The sequence below is a fragment of the Rutilus rutilus genome, assembly GCF_951802725.1.
Source record: "Rutilus rutilus genome assembly, chromosome: 21".
Taxonomy (NCBI): Eukaryota; Metazoa; Chordata; class Actinopteri; order Cypriniformes; family Leuciscidae; genus Rutilus; species Rutilus rutilus.
This window is the reverse complement of record NC_140226.1, coordinates 32,681,793-32,699,906: the sequence shown is the minus strand read 5'-3', so window position 1 is coordinate 32,699,906 and position 18,114 is coordinate 32,681,793. Positions and strand designations below refer to the sequence as shown.

At 34.0% G+C, this 18,114-nt stretch overlaps 1 protein-coding gene across 1 annotated transcript in view; it reads right to left on the bottom strand.

Moving 5' to 3' along the window:
- The window catches only part of plcb4a (phospholipase C, beta 4a), a 50,968-nt gene that overhangs the window by 12,114 nt on the left and 20,740 nt on the right, over positions 1–18,114 (bottom strand). Inside the window, exons 19-30 of the mRNA XM_084393567.1 lie at positions 16,343–16,487; positions 14,540–14,624; positions 12,534–12,658; positions 9,727–9,778; positions 6,946–7,048; positions 5,231–5,395; positions 3,608–3,812; positions 3,437–3,525; positions 2,957–3,086; positions 524–576; positions 345–410; positions 93–208 (exon numbers count right to left, since the gene is read on the bottom strand). Coding sequence (XP_084249693.1) covers positions 93–208; positions 345–410; positions 524–576; positions 2,957–3,086; positions 3,437–3,525; positions 3,608–3,812; positions 5,231–5,395; positions 6,946–7,048; positions 9,727–9,778; positions 12,534–12,658; positions 14,540–14,624; positions 16,343–16,487 — 1,334 coding nt within the window. The remainder of the gene's footprint in view (positions 1–92; positions 209–344; positions 411–523; positions 577–2,956; positions 3,087–3,436; positions 3,526–3,607; positions 3,813–5,230; positions 5,396–6,945; positions 7,049–9,726; positions 9,779–12,533; positions 12,659–14,539; positions 14,625–16,342; positions 16,488–18,114) is intronic.

Below are 18,114 nucleotides of genomic sequence, written 5' to 3'. Positions count from 1 at the left end.
TTTGTAAACCTGAAACTTTAATGTTGAATAATCAACTACTTGACTACCTGTACGAAGAGACGAGTGTAATGAAAAACTAATATCACATTCACCTCACTTTCTTGCAGCCTTTTTCGAGTTGCTTCTCCAGCGCTTGCTTCTCTTTATCATGTTGAGCAACAATCCTGTCCACTTGAGCGCAGTGGGAGCTCTGCAGTGCAGCGTGTGCCTGAAATAGGAAGCAGGATTGTCTTTGTGTCCGTGCAGTCAGTTTTCCAGCCCTACAGGCTTCAGTGTGTGTGACACTCCGGCAAAGTGTTCATAATCAATTCAATGAACTCAAGGAAACAAAAGCCTTCGGTCACCTTCGCGTGCTTCTTCTTCAAAGCCTCCACATCCTTCTGCTGCTTCTTCACTAGTTTCATGTAGGTCTGTGGAGAGGTTATGGAAACATGAATGTCGCAATTTTCATATTTCACAGTTCAGCGATGCAAATCAAATGCTTTATTCTGTTTCCGACAGAAACGTCTGGCCGGGTTGTTACCTTCGTTTGCTGTAAGTCATCGATGGTCAGTTGAGGTGTGAGAATCGATACATCTAGGTTCACAAAACAAAATATGTTAATGAAAATGTAAACTAATGAACTGATTCTGAGATGTGTGCTCAATCTTTTAAGATGGATGCATAATGTGTGATTTTTTGCCATAGTTTCGCCTTTGGGAATTTCAGGGATTGTGAAAGATGTGTTTTTCGCCATAGGAAAGTCTTGGATTGCTTGTCAGTGTCAAAGTCTTTAGTTCCCTGAGCTTTTACCCAAGATCTCACTGGAGCCATATCTCAATCTGACAAGCATTAATAGTAAAAGACAGAATAAAACAAAAAATTGTACATGTAGAGTAAAGGGGTCATGACATGAATTTGTTTTATTATTGGAATATGTTCCTTGAGGTTTAAAGTTTTTTTGCACAAAAACAAAAATATATATGAGGAACTTCAGTCTGACCCTCTGTCTTGAATTATCCTATTTTAAGGTGCGGCTCCTTTAAGGCTCCCTAAGGCTTTCATTGATTGGCTAATGTCATTGCATAGGAAACAGTATCAACGCCCCCTCACTATTGCACATGAGTAAGAGTTTTGAAAACATTATCCATTTATAATATGTGGAGTATGTTAGAAACTGATCGCGCATCTGTATACTGTATCAGTGTAGACAGCATCTGTGATTATAATGGCTTCTGTTTGCTTTTTACGCGACGCTCACAACCAGTGTAGTCAATGTCAGCTGCCAGTGGGCGGGGCCTATGGTGTGATGATGTAAAACTATTGGTCGATGTCTTGCTCTGGAGGCAGTCATACACGAATGTATTTGCCCGTGTGACGTCACAAATCCCACAATACCAGAACAAGCCGTTTTTGGAGCTTGAATAAATAAATGCTTTGTTTATAATAAGGAGGACATTTTGATCACACACACACACACACACATAAAATATAAATATATAATATAACAAGTAATATATATATATATATATTCAAAATTGTAAATGTAATACTATACATATATTATTATTATTTTGGGTTTGCATTAGTTTCAGGTTTGTAATATGTTTGTATGTATATTTAATTGATAATATAGAAATTATATTAAATTCATTCATTCATTCATTGATCCTGTTTCACTTAGGAATATGCCAAATTACTGAAGTAAAATCAGTTATTAATGCCATTTTATGATGATTACACAAAAGCTGGATGTATATTTTCCATTATTCATAAATAATTGTAGCTTCTTGTTAGCCTGACGTCGTCATACTCAGATTCTAGTCAGAATGTGAGTCTGATACTTCTCCATAGAGATTTGATTATGGGGTGTGTCTCAACCGAACCAGGAAAAAAAAAAACTCTGCACTCAATTGGATAGACCTACAACCAATCAGAGCAACGGAGTAAATGACGCATGTTCTTCATTCATATTTTCAACCAACAAAATGTAGCGGCTCTCTGTTCCTCTTTTAAAATGAATGCGCTGTCGATATCTTCTATAACAGACGCGATGGCGGAATCTACACGATGTTTCATAAACAAAGTTCGGGAGGAGCACGTACAAATAATCAATCCAATATCAACTTGTCATCAAACAATACCATGTCTAACGTTACCCTATCTATCAGCATGAGGAAGCATATTCACTCTGTAAACTTACCTAACACTCCTTGACAGTTTTTCAGCATCCCTCCACCACCCCGAATCCTCACTCTTGTCTTGTTCTCTCACAACCAGGAATACGGGGGAGTATGGCTACCGAGCCCACAGCCCTCTCCTCGGACAGCACGTCATATACGCATTTATTCTATCGACTTATTTGTGTGAAATCTTATATACGCATTTATTCTATCTGACTTATTTGTAAATGTGAACTCGTGAAATCTCAATTCTCCAGCAGCAGTCGTCTTTGTTGTAAACTAATTCAAATCAAGCGCTCTTTGGTGACGTGGATGATTACGTTACCGTTGCTCATCTGTCCATCATCGTATAAAGCCCGCCCTGACAATTTGATTGGTCCGAACAATTTTTGTTCGGGCATCATAGCTCCTCAACGGAGCGAGTCCAGACCGAACTTCCCGACCAAAAAATGTTGTGGGCGGGGTTCGGGCTGGCACCCAGGCTAGCTTCTTGTATTCCTCATTTACAAATTGCTTTGAATGAAAGTGTTTGCTAAATTAATAAATGTAAATGTATTTTATGTATCCATCTGCATTTATGCACATATGCCACACTTAATATCTAAATGCCATTACATTAGATTCATTATTATAAAAAAAAATTATATATATTTAATACATAAAAATTATTAGTTCAAAACTGATCAAATGATCTGATTACCACATTCATTTCATAGCTCTATACTCTTACGGAGTGATTTGTGTATTCTTATTTCTCCTACACAGAGCCACTGCTCATGCTCTTTTATAGTTACCCTCTTTGGGACAGGTGACCGTGTTTTGTCCCAGTTTCCCAGAGTCCTTCTGCGGCGTCATCGAGGCCGAATTCACTCTCCGTTTCTTATTCCCCATCCAGCGGTCATTCGGCACGTCAGCAATATCTGACTGAATAAACACCCAGAATTCATTACACGACATCATTCTCCTTTCACAGCATGGAGGGGAAATAAATGACTGGATTCTGCATTATCTGAAACAATTTTAATAATTCTGTCAAAACATTTGTGCATGTAAAATTAAGTAGCCAACATGTGTGTCAAATAAATGCACAAGCGAGAATGCCTGAAAAATCCCATCAGAAGCTGCCAGGAATATCTCTGTGCCACAGAAACACATTAATGCTGAAAGTTTGATGATAGCAGTCGATTGGCACAGTTCAGCGAGTACATGAAGAACTGATTAAAGTACATCAACGAGACTTCTCAAGGTTGTGCATTAATGATACAGATGCTCACCGTCTCAATGCCCATGGCTCTCATTTGGTCCGTTCTTTTCTCACAGACGGATAAGAACTTCTTGGGATCAGACAGGGCATCTACAATAGCTGAAACGAGAAGATCTGGCGGCGTAAAGACTCGTGATGAAACTCAATGAACTTGCTTTTTTGATCACGTTAGTGTGCTAACCTCCGAAGCCGTCAGGCACGTATGTTTTGAGGATAATGTTGCAGAAGACGGTGGCCAGAGACAGAGGTTTGTTGTACTCATTTCTCAAGGAGATGTGCCTATAGCCGGACTGCAGTCCATCCAGCGGGAGAATCCGCTGTCCGATCAGTTTACCGTTGTCATCGTACACGGCCACCCGGAGCACCGCCAGATCCGGCAGGATTACCTTTGGGATCGAGGCGTTTGCGTGTTATTTACTCTGCTTGTGCTTTTGACTTAGAGGAAGAAGGAGTTTCAAAAGCAAAACTACAGAGACGGTGACCTAGAATATTAAATAATAAAGCTTAAAAGCTGAGCGAGTATTTGATGACAGAATTAACATTTTTGGGTCAAAAATCCCTTTAATACCCATTTAAAACCCATTCATCTCATGGCATTATTTATTTAGTGTAAATGCATTCATGCCAGCTCTGATCTGCAATAAATGGACTGTAAATATATATATAAATACAAAAAAAAAAATCATGGTCATCATAGCCGAAAAGTTTGTTTGTAATAAATGTTGAATCAAAATATTTATTTTGAATGCTGATGCTTTTCTCGTTTAACACAATACTTACTTTATATGATACTTACTTTATATTATTATATTACTTTATACATTTTACTTATCATCTTTCGGAGGAAAATTCTCAGCCACATTTCGATGAATTTGTAATTGCTTTGATTAATTAATCTAAGATTTTGAGTTGCACAATTATCATTCTTTTTTTTAATTCAATTTCTTCATAACTTCCACCTCAACATTTCAGTAAGTGCTTTTTATATTTAGGTTTGCTTTATTCATTATGTATCCACCCTCATATTTTTTCAAGGGAACACAGAATATTACATAAAATATCTAAATCTTAAATCACATTCAGATTCAAAAACTTCACATCTGATGCGGAACATTTTTTGTTATGCATGTCGTAACTAAATACAATGCGCCTGATTTTTGTGATCTTTTTATTGAAATTTGTTACAAAGTAACATGCATAATTATGCATAAAATACAAAAAATAGCACTTTACAATTGCCAAAAACTTCGTTTTTTTTTTTTTGACAATTAAATAAAATAAACAAAAACTGCTACTACTATTACAACTAATAATAATAAATTATATTAAAATAAACAAGTTTCAATAATCACACAAGTGTGAAGGCCTGTTTGCTGGGTGATCTATACTAAATCAGATTCTGCTTTATGGCTCACATCTAATGGCTCTTCCTCATGTAAAACTACTGTATTGCTTTAGTAGACTTACAAGTCTTGTCCTTTCTGGGAGCTTGCGGTCACAATGAACTGTGGTTTGTATGTCAAGATACTTCAAGATGTTGCATTTAATCATAGAACAATTTTGTATGATTAGACTGCAGCCTTCAGATCTCTATAGTAACCACTTCATTTCAAGTAGATATAATTAAAGTTCACTATACAATTCCATGTCTTATACGTTCTGGATAATGATGGGAAGTCATTATGTCATTGATATTCTGAGCTACAGTTTATGAATCACGGAGAACGAGCACCTCGGCTCTTCAGGGTAATAAGATCGTAACGTGACATAATCCAGACAAAGACATCACTGCCATAAAGGTTACCTTTCTGAAGACAAACGGTTCTCCACTGTACACCGGATTCAGCCCATTGTTCATCACCATCCTGGTGCGAAACTCTTTACGGATGGTGTCCGTGGGGAGCCCGTACATGTCCACCTCCACGTACGTGCCGATCTTCTTATCTGACAAAAACTGTCCAGAAATCACCTGAGAGACACACACTCCGCTCACTTTCTGAACTAACAACAGCTGGTTCACTTATTACAGTCACATTAGTGTAACACTGTAGCACTAACAAACCTCAGTGCTCATGTGTCTGTGTCATTAAACCATAAGTGTTATTAATCAGGCAATGTGTCAAAAATTGGCTAAATAAAAGAATAAATTTAAAGGAAAAATTCCTAGACTTTTTCCCATCAATCACTCAGTGTCCATGATTTTTTTCAAGACCTTTCCAATTGTTCATGGTTACCGGATAAAGATAAAAAAATATATATAATAATAATAATAATAATTTAAGTAAATGGTTTTAAATAAATACATTTCAATTAATTTAAATAACATAAAAATAAGTATTAATACAAATTCACTAATGATTCATTTAGTCTGCCTAACAACTGATTAAATGAAAAGAGCCGATTTAAATGTAAATGTAAATAAATAGATTTAAATAGATGTGAATGAATGAATAAATAAATAAATAAATAAATAAATAAATAAATATTCAGACAAATTGCTTAATGAACCATTTAGTCTGTCTATCTGATTCATTGGAAAGAACTGATTAAAAAACATAATATTAGATTTAAAAATAGATTTAAATGAATAAATGTAAATAAATAGATTTAAATACATACATATTCAGAAAAAATGCCTAATGAATCATTTAGTCTGTCTGACTGATCATTGAATAGATAATAGATATATAAATACATATAAATAGATGTAAAAAAAAAGAATAAATAAATGAATAAATAAAGTCAATAAATATTCAGACAAAGTGTCTAATGAATAATTTAGTCTGTCTAACTGATTCACTGAAAATAACTGATTAAAGTCAATTTAAATAGATGTAAATAAATACAATAAAAATAAATAAATAAATAATTATTGCCTGATTCATTTATCTGTCTAACTTATTTATTGAAAATAACCAATTTAAATAAATTCAAATACATTTTAATTAATAAATGTAAATAAGTAGATTTAAATAAATATAAATAAATTGATGTAAATAAGTAAATAAATATTCAGACAAATTGCCTAATGAATCATTTACTCTGTCTAACTGATTCACTAAAAATAACCAATTAAAGTAAATTTAAATAGATGTAAATAAATAGAAAATAAATTAATCAAACAATAATTATTTATTTATCTGTCTAACTTATTCATTGAAAATAAAAACAACTTAAATAAATTCAAATACATTTTAATTAATAAATGTAAATAAGTCGATTTAAATTTTAGATTTAGATAAATAAATTGGTGTAAATAAATAAATAAATAAATATTCAGACAAATTGCCTAATGAATCATTTAGTCTGTCTAACTGATTCACTGAAAAGAAATGACTCAAATGAACAAATGACTCACAAGCTGCGATCAGGTTTCCCTCTAGACGAGAGCAGACGCAGGAAAACGCGTTCACTAAAGACATTCCTGTGGTTTTTCCAAGCCTGATTGCAGATTTCCCATGATCACCACAGGAACGCTGTAAAAGGTGTGTTAGTTAAAGAGGACTGAAACACACACACCTGGACACTGCATGTGGCAGCGATCACTCCGTCCACCGGCGTCTCTGAGAACGGGTCGAACATGCGATCGGGCCGGCGCATGAAATCAGGCTTCAGGAGAAACCTGAGAGAGTTCAGTACAATCATCAGCACTCACCTTAAAGCAACCATCCATTTCACTAAAGGGATATTTCACCGCTGGAAAGATGAATGTGTATTTAAATTGGGTCATTTATGTAGTAGAAATGTGAAATTATTTTAGAAGTTGGTGCCTTCTAGACTGAGAAAAGCCAGAAAATGTATTTTTGGCTCATGTGGATGAAAGACAACAACTCCCAGAATGCACTTGCTACAGAATACCCTACGAGGCCACTCCCAAGCCACGCCTCCCGGTTACAGAGCGCAGTATCGGAAGAAATGACACAACTAGGCTGCGTTCCAGTCCAAAATTGTCATGACCTTCACTCGCTAACTTCCCTCCGTCTCGTTCACTCGGATGTACGTCATTGCTTACGTTGCACGAGTGCCCACTACTGGTGGAAACTGCAATGGGCTGAACTGGAACGCCCTAAGCCCCTGATCACTTGGAATCAGCTGTGGAGTTTATTTATTATTTACATTTTTTTCCCTTTAAGAATTTGTTTAATGCAGCATCCAAATGTTTATAGGTGTGTTTGGGTTGTTTTAAATTTAAAAAATATATAATTAATATATCATAGAGTAGTTTGTTGTGGTGGTGATTAGACGAGATCTGTGGTGACGTCACAATCGTACTGCATTGTGGGACATATAGGTGCCTGAAGTGTACATATGAAGTAGACTCGCTCCCTCGGTCAAAATCTGAGGGAACGAGGGTCTGTCCATATAAACTTCCCTCGTCCACTTCACGAAGTGGAACACACTTCAGAATGGCGGCAGGGATTCCCCCGAGGGGAAGTTCACAAGTGCGTGTCTAAAAGTGGACTTGAACGCAGCCCTAGGCTACTAGTTACGGTGACCGGGAGGGGACATGTTCGGTTCACTTAGTTTAGTCGTGGCCACAACATATAAACTCGTGGGAACGTGATAATATGTTGTTGCCACGATATATTGATTCATGGGAACGTCATATTAAGTCGTGGGAACGTGATAATAAATCGTGGCCATGAGATCATTTTGTTGAGGTAACGACATCATGTCATGACCACGCGATGTAAAGTTGTGGCCTCGACATCATATGTTGAGGGAACGATATCTTTTTCTCATGGCCACGACTTCATATTTTGAGAGAACGACATCTATTTCTCGTGGCCACGAGTTATGTTGAGGGAAGCACACCGGTCAATACTGTACATACAGCAGTCGGAGATGGAGATGACTGACGAAATAACATTTTACTTTGAATTAGGAATGTCATATAAAGATATAGTGCGCTCTCTGGCATTAAGACATGGGTCCGTAAGTGAATGGGCTTTTTCGTCAGAAATTTGCTGGCTTGAATGAAATACTCGGGTCACGAATAAAGTTCCTTTTAAGGCAGTTAGAAAAAAACAAATTATGAGAAACTTAAATTAACAAATAACAAAGTAAATTATGACCGGGGTAAAAGGAGGAGCCCGTATCGCGTGTGACGATTCGGTTCCCACATGTTATAAAACTGGCAGCCACGAGAAACGGATGCCGTTCCCTCAACATACGATATCATGCCCACGACTTAATATCACGTTCCCACGAGTTTATATGTTGTGGCCACGACAAAACTAAGTGAACCGAACATGTCTCCTCCCAGTCACTGTATTAACTAGTCGACTCGAAACTGAAAAGACGCTATTTTATGGTGAGATCCCCCTATGGGCGGGTTGAAGACATGCGGAACTAGCGCCTCCTACTGGCTGGAGTCTCTCGCCTCTGGACAAAAGAGCCTCCGATGAGCTAAATTACGATTTTAACATCATCTGAGGTTTTTTCCAGACACACAATACAGAAATCTCTGGTCTCAGGGGGACATGAGGGAGGGAAGCACGGCCACTCGAGAATACTACCGGGTTTCTACTGATACAAAGCTTTATGCTAATCGGTGAAGTATCCCTTTAATGTCCCATATTTAATCTACACCGCTAAACACAACGCTAATGGATCTTGCGCTGCTTTGCCATGATTAATGTGTTGATTAATATGTTTGGAGTTTCACACTGTCGTGGCGCGACTCAGCAAATTAACACTGACAACTGATGTGGCTTTAAAGAAGACATGAGGAAAAACTAAACATTTCCTCAGACCAGTTCTGCACTGTTGTATGACTGAGAAATATCAATATTCATGTGGGCAAGTCAGTTATGTGATGTAATTATGCCACTTACAATGTTAGTCAAGTTGCTTATGTGCATTTAAGATGTTTCGCATGTAGAATAAAGTTTCTAACGGTCACGTGTTGATGTTTGCATGGGTTTAGTTGCAATAAATGTGTTTTGAAGATCAATGAAACTTTTGATAGAAGATATGAAGCGTTGTATTTTTTTCCCTCTGTAAGTGAAACTCATAATGATGCTTTCTCTAGTGATAAATGTGTCAGAGTAACTGGTTCGCTTGTGAGCAGATGATGGTTCATTATTGCAATAGCTGTCAAAAAACCTGAGCAATAATGAATAGCGCGGTCGTCAAATGTAGCCTACTTTTAATTTGATGTTAAACTTTTTCCCAGCACAGACACACTAAAACTTCAAAGTAGATTAACAGCAAGTACACTGCAGTATTTCTAGTGTTTATAATTCAGTTCTTCAGTGTAATCAGTACCGTTTTCCTCAGTATATGATGTAAACTTACCCACATGAGCCGTTATATTCAAATTTGCCTTGGTTGAGCTGCATCGCCAAATCTACAGAAAACAACAATCAAACTGAAGATCAGTACAGTGTTAACCCCAAATGATGTTTGCTGAAATCAATTATAAAATCATAATAATAATAATAGTAAAAAAACAAATAAAATTACAAATTAACCTAATATATTGCAATGCATGTATTAATCTTTGTAATATTAGTCTACATTTTATATTTTACTTCAAAATCAAAAAGACAGAAATAAGTATTATCAGTTTTAAATGTCTGACATTTAATTTGCTAATGAATAAGATAATAAAATACATTATTGTAATAAATAAAAATAAACTCACTAGTAATAATAATAATAAAACCAAAAGAATGAACCTCATTTTTTATACTTTATTATTATTATTTTTCTAAATTTCATATTTTACATCAAATTAAAAAGACAGAAATAAGTATTATTGGTATTATAAATAAGCATTATAATAAGTATTATTGCTAATAAAATAATTATATGTATTGATTTAATAAATACAAATAAATTCACTAATAATAACAACAAAACAAAATAAAAATAAAACATATCATGCATTTTTGTATTTTTTGTTACTTTTTTAATATTTCATATTTTACTCAAATCAAATAAGTAATAAGACAGAAATAATCATTATCAGTACTGAATGTTTGACATTTAATTTGCTATTAAATAAAATAATGAAATGTATTATTGTAATAAATAAAAATAAACTCACTAATAAAAATAATAATAATAATAACCCCCCCCCCCCCCCCCCAAAAAAAAGACCTAATATATTACCATGCATTTTCTTTTGACTTTTTTATTATTATATTTCTAAATTTCATATTTTACACCAAATTCAAAACACAGAAATAAGTATTATCGGTATTATAAATAAGTATTATAATAAGCATTATTGCTAATTATTAATAATATATATTTATGTAATAAATAAAAATAAATTCACTAAATAATGAAATGACAAAAATGGAATAAAAAATAAATTCACTAATAATAACAACAAAACATAGTATCATGCATTTTTTTGTTACTTTTTTTAATATTTCATATTTTACTCAAATCAAATAAGTAATAAGACAGAAATAAGTATCATCAGTATTAAATGTAATAAAAAAATGGCACACTTAGAAGGGCTGAGACTTATTCTCATTATTAAAATGCTAGTTTATTTGAGTGATGTGGAACTGGGATTAAACTGGACATCATGACGGACACATCAAACCCTCTCCAGCCGACAGCAACAGAACAAACCAATCACTGACGGGTGTTTGAGGAGGACACACACCGCCAGAGTCTCCACGTGTGTTCAGATCACACACAGATCTTCAATATTTCAGCAGTGTGAAGACGCAGAATCACAATAACTGAGGGAATCCGATCAGTGAGAATCGTCACATCCAAATATATCCTCATTTTTACTCCAGAATTCTGTGATTTTTACATTGTTCAGTCGATTGCTCTCACAAAGAGACAATTAACAAGTTTGGAGTCAGTAGAATAATAAAAAAAAGAAACTAATATTTTTTTATTCACCAAAGATGCATTAAATTGATCAAAAGTGACAGTAAAGACATTTATAATGATTCTGTTTTAAATAAATGCTGTTCTTTTAGAACTTTCTATTCATTAAAGAATCCAAACTTTTTTTTTTTTTATGGTTTCCACACATATATGAATCAGCACAACTGTTTTCATCATTGATAATAATCAAATGTTTATTGAGCATCGAATGATTTGTGAAGGATCATGTGACCCTGAAGACTGGAGTAATGATGCTGAAATTCAGGTTTGATCACAGGAATAAATTACACTTTACTGTATATTCACATAGAAAACTGTGATTTTAAAGTGTAATAATATTTTACAATATTTATGTTTTACTTTTGATCAAATAAATGCAGCCTTGGTGAGCAGAAGAGAAACTTTTGAACAGTAGTGTACATTTATATTTGTTGTAGATTCATTATTTGTTGTATTTTTTCATCACAACCACAATGTTTAAAAATCTCTGTTTCAGTGTATTTTGTGTGTGTGTGTGTGTGTGTGTGTGTGTGTGTGTGTGTGTGATGGGTAGGTTTAATGTGTGTGTGTGTGTGTGTGTGTGATGGGTAGGTTTAGTGGTAGAGTTAGTGTGTTGTCTGTGTGTGTGTGTGTGTGTGTGTGTGTGTGTGTGTGTGTGTGTGTGTGTGTGTGTGTGAGAGAGATGGGTAGGTTTAGTGGTAGGTTTAGTGTGTGTGTGTGATGGGTAGGTTTAGTAGTAGAGTTAGTGTGTTGTCTGTGTGTGTGTGTGTGTGTGTGTGTGTGTGTGTGTGTGTGTGTGTGTGTGTGTGTGTGTGTGTGTGTGTGAGTGATCGGTAGGTTGAGTGGTAGGGTTTGTGTGTGTGTGAGTGTGTGTGTGTGTGTGTGTGTGTGTGTGTGTGTGTGTGATGGGCAGGTTTAGGGGTAGGGTTAGTGTAATGGGAGAGAATATACAGTTTGTACAGTATAAAAACCATTACGTCTATGGAAAGTCCTCATAAAACATGAAAACACAAAAAGTGTGTGTGTGTCTCTCTCTCTCTCTCTCTCTCCCTCTCTCTATGTGTGTGCGTGTCTCTCTCTCTCTCTCTCTGTGTGTGTGTTTCTCTCTCTCTCTCTCTGTGTGTGTGTGTCTCTCTCTCTTTGTGTGTGTGTGTGTGTGTGTGTGTGTCTCTCTCTCTTTGTGCGTGTGTGTCTCTCTCTCTCTCTCTCTCTCTCTCTCTGCGTGTGTGTGTGTTCCGCAGTACCTGGGGTCTGGAAGTTCAGAGACACCATCTGGCAGCCTGCGTTCCAGAAGATCTGTGGCATGTAATTACTGGAGTCCACTCGTCCTCCTTTCGGGTAGATGCGACTCATCTGACGCTTGTTGTAGCTGCGCATCTCATTCAAGGAAACTCAAACGCAAAGCTTTCGGGGATTTGTGGGTCTTAGTGCTGCGCACTTTAAACTTCATCCTTGAAGGCGTCCTCACACTGTAGGTCTGCTGTTTTCACAGTACAAACGCTCTTTGAAACACACTCTTCTGGATGAGAACAGAGATATGACGGATCTCTCATTATAAACCTCTAGACCCTCAGTCAGGCTTCTCATGTGTTTCAGAAGCTTTCCTCTTAGTTTCAAGGACCCAACACACACACACACACACACACACACACACACACACACACACACACACACACACTCACCTCACAAACGTCACACTGTCTGACTTCATACATCTGCTAAAAAAATCACCAAAACACCAGCTGATTAAAAGACATCGAGATCAAAAAGCCATTTCTTCAACAACCTCTTTTCTTCATAATTCTGAAAGATGATAAAAGATCCTGCAGCGTTTGAAAACAGATCATACTTGATTTATTCTTGTGTTCTCTAATGATCCAGAGAGATTCGGTGTGACTTAAATGTCCAAGTAATAGTTTGGCCACTTATTAATGAACAAAATACTCTAAAAAGAGCTCAAATCTAAAGGTGAATAAAAGTCATTAAAACTTTAGGGTTCAGTATTAAATTTATAATATTTAATTTGCTAACAGCTAAAATATTTAATAAATAAAAATTAATTCACTAATAAGAAAAAACAAACAAACGTAATAAAAATAAAAAATAAATCACAAAAAAAAGGAGAAACTATGATATTTTATTTTATTGATATGATTTAATTTGTTAATAAATAAACAAAACTATGATATTACCTCAATATTTTATTCACCTCTAACCTCTAAAATCTAGAGGTGAATAAAAGGAATTAAAACTTTAGGGTTCAGTATTAAACTAAAATAATTCAATGTAATAAAATAAATGTAATAAATAAAAATGAATTCAATAATAAAAAAATGAAATGATAAAAATGTAACAAAAAATATATAAATGAAAATAAATTCAGAAATAAAAAAGTAAAAAAAAGAAATAATGAAAAAAAAGAAAAGAAAAAGATAAACTATAATATTTTATTTTAATCACGATTTAAATTGCTAAAAAAATATATAAATAAAATTAACATTTACAAACAAAATAAACAAATCTATGATATTACCTCTATATAAATTCACAAATAAAAAATAAAAATAAAAGAAAAACTATGATATGATAAAATATTTTATTTTAATGATATGATTTAATTAGCTATAAATGACAAATAGATGTAATAAATTGAATAAACAAAATTAAAATTCACAAATAAAATAAATGAGACTATGATATTACCTCTTTATATGTTATCCCCCTCTATGATATTGCCATGTATTTTTTATTTTTTTTTTGAAAATCAAATAAAAAATCTAGAGGTGAATAAAAGGCATTAAAACTGTACTTGCAAAAAAAAAAAAATAAAATAAAATTCTACAAACTGTTTCCAACCATCCATCTTATTTTTTGCACCCACACGCCCCCTGGGAACAGAGAAGTAAACTACAACTTCAACAGCAAAAAACTCATGAAAGAAAACTAAATATAACAAAAGTTAAAGGTGCACCATGTCAGATTTACAACTGTAAAAATGTTTAAAAAAAAGACATGAATAATACCAAATAAATGTTTTTAAAATGAGACACCTGTTTTATTCTATGGTGCGGCCAGTCACATAGCTAAATACTTTAACTCTTATATGAGACACTTTAATGCAGAATACATTATTCATAAGTGACAGATAAGCAGATAAAGTTTAAACGAGACCCATAAGACGGACATTTAGATGTTTTAAAGGCAGATACAAGAGCATGAGACATGGCTTAGCATGCAAAAGAAAGGATACTTCACGAATTCGATGGCGTTTGTCCTTAAATATCCCAAACCGACAGACTCGTTGAAGGAAGACATGTTGTGATGAATATTGTTTTCTGTGGACAAACAGAGAAGAGGTGGAGGTGATATAACAGTCCTGTGTGATAGAAACACTCTTGTAGAAAGAATCTGTATTCACTGGGGATATTTATCCTCAACTAAAAATATTTAATTCATTCATTTAATATGAAATTCTAGAACAATATTTGAAATCAAGATGAAATAAAATATAGCAATATCAGATGATAAACTTCAAACAAAAAATAGAAATGTTAAAATAGAAAAAAGCACTAAAAATAACTAAATGCAATTGAATAAAACCTAAAACTGAACAAAAGCTAAAACTGTAACAACCTAAATGTCAATGACAGAAGCACATAACATAATTAAAAATTTTTTTTAACAATTTCAAATGAAAAATAAAATGTCAAAAAATTCACTAATAAAAAAAATTAACATTTAATAATAAAAAAAGTATTCACAAAAAAAAAGAGAGAAACTATGATATTTTATTTTAAATATATGATTTAATTTGCTAGTAAATAAACAAAACTGATATTACCTCTATATTTTATTTACCTCTAAAATCTAGAGGTGAATAAAATGCATTAAATCTTTAGGGGTTAGTATTAAATTTCTAATATTAAATTGTCTAACAACTAAAAAGTTGTAATAAAAAAATTATGTAATAAAATAAATGTAATAAAATGAATTTACTAATAAAAAAATAAATGATGAAAATGTTATAAAATAAATGTAAATGACAATAAATTTACAAATAAAAAAGTAAAAAATTATGAAATTATAAAATAAAAAAAATAAACTGATATTTTATTTTAATGACATGATTTAACTTGCTACTAAATATTTCATAATTAAAAATAAAATTTACAAACAAAATAAACAAAACTATGATATTACCTCTATAAATTCACAAATAAAAAATTAAGAGAAACTACATTTCGTTTTAATGATATGATTTAATTTGTTACTAAATAAAACTGATACAATTTAATAAATGAAATAAAAATTCACAAATAAAATAAACATATCTATGATGTCACCTCTATATTTTATTCATATATAAATTATAATAGTACATAAATGATACTTGTGTAGAATGTTTCAGGCCTAACTATCAATATATTTCCATCCACCTATTTTTATGCAATACAAACTATTTTAAAAAGTGCTGGATGGAAAAGCCAAGATGTGGATAAATAGAAAAAATGTGGATAAAAAGTTTAATTTGAGGTGGATCTTTTTTTTTTTTTAATCTGATATGAAGTCATGTGCATAAACTAGGATGGAAATACATTTACTGATTAAATCTGGTGACACTGCCTCAGCGGAGGCTGTGATTGGATAACTGGACTAACCAGTGGACCAATGGCGGAGTCAAAGTCTGTCATCAGAATGATTTGGTTTAACTCCCTCCAGAAGCGTCTCACATGACTGTGTTCCCAAACACCAGCATCCGAACGCAAGAGAACACGACAGTGTTTATTGTGTTTCGTCTGACGCTCGGAGAACTAACATGAACAATGTAATGTATTGTTATTTCATGTTACACTCATTTATGATGGAGGGAAAAGAGCCCAATTGCAGCAACTTACATTTTTATTACAGATATTTTGCGCCAATTTCCCAGGAAGTGATGATTTTGTTTGAACAGATGAGATGGAAACGTATCGTTTTATGCGATATTCCAGTTAAAATTCACAACTTTGGATGGAAACATGGCTAATGTCTTTTTAGTGCAAAATGTACTTGCCCTCGGCTTCATCAAAGCCTATGAACTTGACGGCCTGAGCGTAGTTGACTATACTGGACAGATACGGGTGGATGTTAGTAGTGGCCGCCACATACGTGTACGACTGAATCAATGCGAGTTCATCTGCCACATTCGTCTCGCCCGCCTGCAAAACAAACACCAGTGAATGCATGACAACAATACAAACTAGAATGTACATTTCCTGAAGAAAATGTGAGTGGTGCTTGCAGTGGCAAAACTCGCCACTCGCTTGCTAGGGTGTTGTACATGATTGCAAACGAGCCAACAACCATGTATGTACGATGTTCTGGTGCTGAGATATAGCTTATTCATGGGTTTGTATGGTTACTAGGGTACTCTATATGGTTGCTATGGTGTGCTTATACAGTTTATGGGATGATATTTAAAGACTAGTCTTTTTCTAGTCTGAGTAAAAAAAAAACTCCATGTTTCTACAATTTTCTGGAGTTGAAATATGGCTTGTAAATGTTGTTTTATGGTTGCTAGGGTGCCCTAAGTGGTTGCTAGGGCGTGGCTATGAAATTGTTATGTCACTACTTATTGGCTACTTGATAGGCTGAGTCAAAAGAGCCCAACCCCAAGTCTCTATTACCTTCTGAGCCAAAGATATGATTTTACAAATTTTGTGCCAATGTTAAGTCTATGGGACATTTTTCGGCTGATTTTTCGCCCCCGCCGGACGAACATCGTACACCCGATCGCTTAGAAAAGACATAGCTCACCTCTCCTCAATAAACCAGTCGATTTGACACCTCATTCATGGGTCTACGAGAAACGGTGCGGGAGGAGTAGCGTGCCGAAGTACACAATACAGAAGAAGAAGAAAATGTGTGTGCTGTGTACGTCCAGGCAAATCTCACCAGCTCAGAAGTGGTTGTAATTCTAAGTTAGACTTATTTAGACTTATTTTCTTTCTTTATGCATGTAGATGAGAGTGTGTCTGCGAGATTCCCATCATCATAAGTAAAAAAGACAGTAATGGGTAAATCTGGCAGAAATATAAACGCTTCTCCAGCCCATTATCATGATAAGAGGCTTGAAGTGAATTGTGTGTTAGTTCTGAACTCTGCGTCACATTCACGACAATCCTCACCAAATCACAGAAAACACAGACTGTCTCCATTCCCTGTTCTGGATGACATGATCTTTGAAGAAGAAAAGAACTGCCAGAAGCTTTGATGTAAAATTCATTAAGCAAACAGGGGCAAGTTTTAAAAATGTATTTAAACCATATAGCAGTAATAACTTCTTTAAAAGCAATAGTTCACTCAGTGGAAAAGTTCTTCTGTGGAAAAAAAAGATGTTTAACAGGATTTTTCTTTACAATGATTTCAGTTTTCATTTTTGTTTAGTTTAACTTGAAGTACTAAAAATAAAATTTCCTAAAAACAATATAGACATATAAAAATATATATATACTAAAACAAACTAAAATTAAAATGAAAACTAATTCAATATTAATAAAACAATTATTAATATTGAATATCAATGATGCTAAAATAACACTGATAAGCACCATAAAAGCAAATAAGTAGATATTTGTATTATGATATTTGTATTACACTACACAACAAATAACGGCACTTGTTCATATGCATTGAAGCAATAGCGAAGATTAAAAAGAGTTTGGTTAACAGAAAATACATTGTTATTTTCCAACATCCCTAATTTTATGATGTTCTTTGTACTGTATTGATCTGTCCACCTAAAACATATTTTTGGTGAAAAGGATGAGGATGAAGATGAAGGGA